General features: G+C 45.4%; 1 protein-coding gene across 1 annotated transcript in view; it reads right to left on the bottom strand.

Annotated features, from left to right (window-relative positions):
* Positions 1–735: 735 nt before the first annotated feature.
* The window catches only part of DOK5 (docking protein 5), a 128290-nt gene continuing 119878 nt past the window's right edge, over positions 736–9147 (bottom strand). Inside the window, exons 7-8 of the mRNA XM_015596946.1 lie at positions 8992–9112; positions 736–1247 (exon numbers count right to left, since the gene is read on the bottom strand). Coding sequence (XP_015452432.1) covers positions 1183–1247; positions 8992–9112 — 186 coding nt within the window. The 3' untranslated portion in view covers positions 736–1182. The remainder of the gene's footprint in view (positions 1248–8991; positions 9113–9147) is intronic.

The following is a 9147-nucleotide window of genomic DNA, read 5'->3' as shown; positions in this document are numbered from 1 at the left end:
GACACCACGCCCACTCCCCCAGCTTTATAGCATCTCCAGTCTCAGGAGCTCACTGGAGTCAGTTCCCATCAGGTGGTACCCGGGGGCGGGGGGCGGGGGAAGCCTGGGGAACAGCGTGACCTCTCTTTAGAAGTATGTCACCACCAGGGGTCCATCCAGCAGCTGTCACTCTGTATTGTAATTGTGACCTTATTCGCTTGTTGCACTCCCCTGCACTTCAGGTCCTCGGTGACAGGGCAGGTGTCTTTTTATCTCTCTATCCCTGGGCTCTCTCTACCTAGCACTGTGTCTCGGAGGAGCAGGTGCTCAGTACAGACCGGTTTAATGAATGAGTGGGCAAATGGGTTTGGGCTTACATCAAACCCAACGCCAAACCACGCTCACGGCTCCTTAGGAAGAGAGTCACATACCTTGAGAAATACTGAAGGTGTAGCAGAAACCATATCGCCAGGATCCAAAGACTGTATGGCCAAATAATGACCTTTTATTTTAAAATGTATTACGAAGGTCCTGCAACCAAAATAAAGGCTCTAGAAAAAAAGGGGCGGGTGAGATTGTGTGAGAAACTGTGACCGTGTAGAGAATACGAAAGAGTGAGTCCTTTGAAAAGGTTTTTCTTAACATTGCAGTTAAGACCGAGTAAAGCGCTGACTGAATTAACTGGTAATGAAATATGGTTTCTTACAGTCCGCCAGCACTGTACTAGTAGTAACAGAGGGATACGGCATAAACGAATGACAAACAATTAAGAGCCATTTTATTGTCAGTACCAATCGTCATACAATTAAACCACTCGGAAGGGAAAATCACAAGAACCCACAAAAGGACAGATTCTGAGAAGTGCAAGGAACACGGTACCTACGATAGAAAATCATTTTGCGGCATTGACTCCTTTCTGTCCAGCTGTAAAAGGGGGAACGAAAGGTCAATGTCTACAGAGCAGGTTTCCATTACGCTAAGATTTTTTTTTTTTTTTTTTTTAGAAAAAGAAAAAACGAAAAGAAAAGAAAGGCGTAAAGAAAGACAAAGAATTGTATTGCAGTTCCCCAATGATCACACGATTAGCCAGGGCTGGAAGCTCCTTTTTCTTCCTCCTTCTCTCGCTGTCATCCTGCGACCTCCTGCTGGATCTGTGGCTGACACATCGCACGTGTGTCACATGACCATCCTTGGCAGTTACTGTCAGTGCTCAGATCGGTAGGCGGCAAAAGTCTCTGTTCGATGAAGCTTCAGAGGGCTGGCGACATCTTTTCCAAAAAAAATTTTAAAACAGTTACATGTCGAGAAAGCCCACAATCAAATTAGCTAGTAACGAGTTTCTATATAACAGAAATAAATAACATATGACCCAGGATTCTTTTTCCCAGAGGCCACTCACAGTAATATGCAAATGAGAGCCGTGAGAGATGGCATGATTAACATATCATTTGCATGTGGCCTTTACACTAAGCTATAATTGGACCACGAGCAGTTAGTTATTTTCCTCCTTAATTTTTCATCTTCATCAGCTCCTAGACCCGGGGAATTCAGGGAAAATGGGACGGGATCATAGGACTGTGGAAATGTTTAGCTAGGATACTCTTCGAAAACCTGACCAGAAATAAGACAATATTCTACTTATATCTACAAAATCTTGCTGTAAAAGAGACCTTCTTAAAATCCATTTAGGTTTAGGTTCCAAGTTGAGAAAGTGAAGAAGTCCAGAAGGCAACACACAAGGCCACTGTCAGCCCCCCTACCCCCCCAAGACATAAGACGGGGCTGGCAAACTTTCTCCACAAAGGGCCAGATGCTAAATGTTTTAGTTGTTGCAGACCCTGTGGTCTCAGCGCAACTCTGCTGCCTGCGGCACAAAAGCAGCCACAGGGCACACGCATCGAGTGAGCATGGATGTTCCAATACATTTTTGTTAACAGAATCAGACAGCAGGCTGGAATCGGCTTCTGGATGTGGTTTGCCAATCCCTGCAGAGATCACTTGATTTCGTAGAAACGAGAGGTTTTACTGCCATCTGCTGGCGAAGCGTAACCAGGAGCCACGAAATTTACACGGTTGGTGTGTGACTAGCTCTCAGAACCCAGCACAGCACTGCCGAGAACCAAGCATAGCACTGCCGAGAACCAGACCTGGGCATCAGGCGGGAATGAAACACAGAGAGACGGGACCGCGGCTCAGTGGGGCATGCCTGCCCCAGCAAAACACATTCAGAACCGCGTTGGTTTTAAACACTGAACCAGGCAGAAAGGTTGATGGTGGCCTGTGGCTCTCCAGCCTTAAATTCATGCTCTTTTATTATATGATCACGAACAGCTCTGCCCTCCATGAGAACTCAGTCTGAGCCCATACGATCTTCCTATCAGACGCGTGAACTTTGACAAGATGGGGAGAAAACATTTGTTTTGCCCTCTTCCCGATACCTTTGACAATTAAAAGAAAGACAAAGGGTTTCCTAACTGTGAAGTTCTGCACGTGTTACTGAGGTCACAACGTCAAAACAAAAATTAAATAAAGTAAAAAGTCACGGATTCAGGTATTTGCGTGCCTTAAATCTAAACCATAAAAAAATTATATATCTAGTCATATGGTCGCTGGCACACAAAAGCAGTGATTGTGAGAAAAGTCTTGAATATTAAAATATCCCAAATCACTAGAAATCATTTCTTGCAGCCTCCCAGCCATTTTTAACACAAATCCTATTTTCTTTTCAATACACATGCACGTGCACACACAGACAGACACACACACAGAAACATAGAGAAATTATATTAATGGATTTTATACATGTATCAACTACAAGTAAAAATCCAGGTACATGTTTTAGTTTGATAAGATTTCTCACAGGAAACAGACAGCGTGCAGCCAGTATTAATGCAAAATCTAAATCTTTGGCCCTGTGCAAAGCTCATCTCTGTACCGTCAACTGTAGCTCCTTAAACCTTGAGTTTGCAAGCAAAGTGACTGATAGCACTGACTGAGGGTCCAGCTGAAATGAAAACCCTGCAGCTTCTACCATGATGGCCAACTGAATCTCTCCAGCTTGGCTTGAATGCCGTGTTTAGCTTAAAGCCAGGAAACGGAGTGAGAGATTTTCTTACATTTCCGCAGTTCACAGAAAGGTCAGGATCTGGCACTGGCCATAGCACCACCTGGCCCAGACCTGTGCTCTGGCCAGCACTGGTCATAAAACATTTGGACTAGCTCCTTGGTATTTAAGTAACTGGACACTTCCCATAAAGGCGATGATCTCCCTGTTCTTTTGTAAAACCGGAAGGTGATGCTGGCCTATTTCCTGTCAATGATTGACAGGAGGCGGCTGCAGGATGCCCTTTGCCAGGGAGGCCTGTGATTCACCAGGGACCCACCACTCCATACCTGTCCTGTTTCACTCTTTGCACGTCCTCCTGGCCCTACAGACGTATGAGTTTGAGACCCTGGTTTATTTGTCATCTTTCCACATTTGCTCAGGCCTTCATCTATTACTTCTCTCTTAACTGCCGCACGTACAACGTACGTGACTGTGTCAGAACCCATCCTGAAAAACCAACGCTAACTTCTCCGAAGTAGCCACTTGCTCCAAGAATCTATCATCCTTAGAACACATATGTGAATTGTGCGGGCTGGAACCAGTCTCCCGGAGGAGTTATTTCCGGGGAATGATGTGTGCCTGTGAGACCCCCGGGGTAGGGCGGGGGGCAGGATTTGCTTCCTTAGGTAAAACCATCTGATAGAACAAAGCAGCAGCCCTGGACCAGGAGTCAGAACACAGAGTTCTAAAGCCAGTGCCTCCGTCCACTGGCCCTGAGATAGTGAGCACGCGCTTGACCCCTAAGCATCTCAGTTTCTGCCTCAGAAGACAGTGATGCTCTTGCCAACTTGAACTGTTGCCAGGAGAACTGATCGGCAGGGGGCTAGCTCCAGCCACTCTGCCTTCCTTCTGCTCTTAGACCCTCCCATCTCGTTTCTGCCTCAGAGCAGAAACTTGCTAATGTCTCTACGGAGATCGATTTTTCCTCATTCTCAATATGTCTGCCTCTTCTCAGACTTCAGATGTCGGGATCAATGCCACAGCCTCTCGCGGCCACCCATCTAAAGAAGTCCTTCCGTCATCATTTGCCACAAACCAACAACCCGCTTCGCTATTCTCTATTATAAACGTTTTCTTTTCAATTGGACATGAACCAAATCTGAAACTGAATACACTTGGTTAATTGTGGACTGTGGCTCTTCTTTCGACGATAAACTCCAGGAGAGCAGAAACACACCTGGTCCAGCGGCATCGGCATCTCCATCACCTAGCACGTGCTTGGCACAAAGGAGATGCTCAATAAACATTTACCGACGCAATGAATGAGCGGAAGGATAAGTGGAGAGATGGAAATCTCAGCTACTTATTGGATTGGTGATCTCAGACACAGTACGAACCCTTCAACTGCTCAGTTTCTTCACTGCAAATGATCATAACATACTCTCACGTGGCTGTTTTAAGGACTGAATGAGATACTGTAGGTTAAGTGCCTAGTGCAGAGCCTGCAGCTCTCCGAGTATGTCTTTCCTCCCTCGTAAAGAACCAATTTGGCACGTCGCCAGCGGCACGTTAAAGTTTGTTCGCATAAAAAGGGCAGCAGAGGTTTCACGTTCAATGAATTTGTAGGTCTCTGGTTGAAACAAGGTTAAACAGATTATTTATTGCATCCCTGCCTTGAAGGTATTGATCTGCATTCTGAATTTCGAAAAGGAGAGTTAACATGTAGCGTTACTTCTGGGGGTGGGGTGATCGTTACCCAGGTTAGGACAATGCAGAACACAGATGGGAGAACATGGCTCTGTGTCTATTTTGTGCAATGCATTCCGAGACGCCTCTTGTGATTGCAGTTCTAAACAGACACCTGTTGAACGCGGCTCTTTCATAAATTCCTTCCATAGTTTTCACAATAAACCTCCTTTGCATGTTGATTCTGTATGTGCCTAATCTTAAAAGAGAACTTGTCTATGAAAACTGCAAAACGGGATGGGAGAAGTAGAGACAGTGGATTAAATACATCTCAGAGCGTGCAGCACGTGTCAGAACCAGCACCTTCCTCTCCCGGCCAAAAACAGCACAATGACAATTCCAAAATGAACCACCAGATGGCGGTCTAGGATTAAATTTGGGGAGGAAATGAAAATTTTTCTTAAACCAGTAAAATTCCCTCATTAGGACTTGTATGATTTCCAGGATTAACCTCCAGATTTTGAGGGTTAAGTCAGCATGAAATACATCAAGGCAGGGGAATTAACCAGAGAAATTACAACTCATAAATACCAGCAAAACAAGAAGGAATAACGTGCCATGCAATTTCGTCACGTGGCACACACAGGCCATGATGTCATTAATTTTTTCCAATTTCATTTTTCCCCCCTTTGGAGTGGAGAAGGGAAGGAGGAAGGCAGGTAGCATAGGAGGAACAATACAGAAATTTATTCCATTTATCTGTCATGTAAATGACCACCCCGATAAGCAGTATAATTTTAGGTAGTCTGCGAACGATATTTCCTTAAGGCAACAAATTAGTGATAAATTATGTCCCATACTACACACAGACCACATATTGGCACTGTATCTCAAAGAACATTGGCTTAGACTAAAAAGTAATCCACAAGATAAAATAAATGTGGACAAATCTACATAGATCATGTGGCTGAGGAAAGATCTCAGTAACCATTGGTATGAATCAAATACCAAAATAAAATACATTTATATGACTCCTACACAGGCAACAAAAGTATCTGAGAACAAATAATTGGATGAAATAACTGGTGTAAAACACTCAGCAAAAAAAATAATTTGAAGCAATTACAATGCCATTCTCATGCATAGAAATATTTCAAGATAATAGGATATTTCATGGAGGATTAGTATGCAGCCTAATGTAAGAATTCGAATAAAACTTTATGTTCAGTGAAGATCATAGTATGTAGCAAAAAAAAACAAACAATAAAAGTTTTAATTATCATCTTCAAAATCTAGGACACGATCATCTTCAAAACCCTATAATTATCCATCACAAAAGCATCTCTGCAGGAATTCTGAGGCATTTATTTGTTCTTGTTCTCGCTGCCATTTATTTCATCAGAAACTAAATCACCACTTTCTTCAAAACACTGTACATACTACTGGGTTCATGTGAAAAATCTATACCAATAAACTTCAACCTGATTTTACAGTAATACCTTATTAGTATGAGTGATCGATTATAAGGATAATAAATAATACACCTCAATATAAAGGGATTAAACCTAAATCTCATTGTGAGGAGTTGTTTGGTTTACAGCTTGCTATTTTTGATAAAAACAACAAGAGAAACTTCTCAAAGAACGTGAATGTCTTCCTTGGCCACGATGTTTTGTATCACCCTGCTCTACTTCTAGAGGCGACATTATCACACTGGTTATTCTGGATTTCGTGGATTCCCAGTCTTCTGAGAGGGACATCCCAGAGCCATCGGCTATGTATGGCCTTTCAACCATAATATGGGCTTTTTGCATGCAGGTAAATTTGCAAATTTTATTGTTGTCGCTAAAAAAAGAAAAAAGAAAATGTGTCTGTGTTCTAGATAACGGAGTCGTTTTCTTCACAAAATTCAGATATAAACGTTGTCGGGGGAGTCAGAGATATCCTAGGAGCACACAAACGGTGTGCCAGCAGCATCTAAAACATGCTCTTTCAACTTAAGAAGATTTAAAAATATGTTATTACACAAGGGCCCTGCTAAGACCCTTAGCCTTAACTAATTCGGATGAGTGCATACTTATTTTGGTTAAGGACGGTTAGATTGGTCCAGCATGGTAAGATGAGTATATTCTTCACATGACATTTTCTGTCCAGATCGTCCTGGGATATTTGCTAATAAATTCTGAAACTACCACTTATCCTAAGTGCTCAGGCCTTCCTCAGTCTCGAGGCATCTTTGCAAACATGGTATTAGTGATTTGTCAACTTTGGGGCAAGTTGACTATTCTCAAATGACCGTGCCGTATCTCAGAAGTGAAGGCAAATTAAGTTCTTTTCCACGAAACCTACATCGCTTCGGTTCTCAATCTTCTTTTGCATTCCAGACACATAGAATCCAAAAGGACATACCTTTTTTTGTAAAGATTACCTTAGTATGTGTAGAAAGTCAAGTTATAAAGCCATTCAATAGCTTTGTGTGAGTATAAGTTCTTATGGTTCAACAATTATTATTTATTGCATGTTAGAAAAAATAGAGTCTGCTGTTATAATAGTTTAAAGTTAGTGAAATACATATTCCTTGAAGATATGTATAATGTATTTAAGTAGAAGAGACTGAACAAGATTGAATAACAGCATAAGCGGTATGTATGACAGAAACTGTGATGATATAATTCAAATACTGCAAACATTTCTGAAGATGATTGGGAACAAATGGCATCTGTGACAACCTGCTCTAACCCAACTCTCTCCCTCCCTCTGTAGGTACGGAAGCTTATCTATCAACTATTTAGCGACGCAGTCACTCACTCGGGCACTGACACCAGCATTCGGGATATATTTTTTGATCATCCACAACAACGTGCCGTGCCCTCTGCTAATGAACAGAGAGTGTGACGTCATAAAGACTAGGATACACGTAACCCTAGGTGCCCTCTTAATGTTATTCATTCGTTCAATAAACATTTATGGAATTACTGCTCCATGCGAGGCCCTGGGTGGCAAAATGATGAGGATAAGAAAGGACACAGTTCTCCTGCCCGCGCTGGCGTTATTGCTTCTTGGAGGAGCTGGTCGTGAGTCAAGTGGCCTCACGATTAAACGTGAAATGAGAACTGTGACGAGGACGGTAAAGGAGCATATGCCCTCATCCTCGGCTCGCCGGCACCTGTCGACAGAGATTCCCACGCTCCACTAACAAGGCGGTGTGGCGGGGAGGGGGCTGGGGGCTGCGGTCTGAGAGGCAGAGGAGGTGAGACTGGAGCCGAGGAGGGGACTAGGAGAGGACGGCCAGGGCGTCCCCCGGGGAAAGGGCGGGACGAGCTCTCCTGGGGGAGAAGCGAGCGGCAGAAAGGACTGACAGGGAGGGAGGCAGGGTGACCAGGGCCCAGGGGGCAGGCGTTACGGCCGGGGCCGCTGGTTTCCGCGGTCAGTCATTCGCTCTTGCAATCATTGACTCAGCAGATTCCTGCATCCCAGCCAGGCGCAGTCCCGGGGGTGCTCTTCAAAGTTCTAGAATCTTCCATCCCATCGGTGGACACTTCCTCAGTCAGGGTCCCCCACAGGCCTATCTGTCTGTAAATGATATACGCTCTGGCTGTCCTTAGAGGCCATACAACAGAAAAAAAGCCGCCTTTGAAAGGCTAAGCGAATATTGACATAGGATTTCTCATTGTCCCTGTCGTCCCCTCCACGGGCTATCCCGTACCCTGCTTCAGAGACCATTTTTCTGGAAGATGAGAGTCTTAGGATTTGCTCAGAGTCACGCAGAACCTGAACCCAGGACTCCTTGGGGCATGGTCCCTAAGCTCGAGGGTCCCCGAAGGGCTTGTAACACGTGGACAGCCAGGCCTCAGCCTCGGTATCCTCCAGATCTGCATATAGTGGCTTCCCAAGCAATGCTGAGGCCATCGGCCGTCAGTCCACTAGGCTATTTCTCGGCCCCCAAACGGGCGCCCAGACCCCGCGAGGTATTTGCTGACAGTGAAATGGCTCAGCCACACCTGCCAGCTCCTGAGGTGTAGACAGACTCTCTGGGGCTGAGGGCCCAAAAATCTGCATTTTAAACAGTTTCCCCCAGGACTCTGGGGTGGAGCAAGTGTCTGGGGAGTGAGCGACATTGATGGGTGTCCTGACCTGGAAAGGAGGTGACTAACCAGCCTGGCATCTAACAGGTGGTGGCAGGGTGGAGCTGAGCTGAGCCGCGCCCCCAGGGCGGCCAGGCACTGTCCCCCGCCCCCACCCCCCGCCCGGCCTGGTGGCGCACGCCGCGCCGCACTTACCCTGCAGGCGGTAGAGCTGGCCCGTGCTGTGCTGCCGCGTGATGTGCTGCCAGTACGCGCTGCGAGGCAGGGGGACCATGGTGCTCAGCGAGGCGGCCCGCTCGCTCATCTTCACCTGGAGCTGTGGCAGAGGGGAGACAGGGGGGTGTCAGCTAC

The sequence above is a fragment of the Pteropus alecto genome, unplaced genomic scaffold (genome assembly GCF_000325575.1).
Source record: "Pteropus alecto unplaced genomic scaffold, ASM32557v1 scaffold45, whole genome shotgun sequence".
Lineage (NCBI taxonomy): Eukaryota > Metazoa > Chordata > Mammalia > Chiroptera > Pteropodidae > Pteropus > Pteropus alecto.
This window is presented reverse-complemented; position numbering and strand designations above follow the sequence as displayed.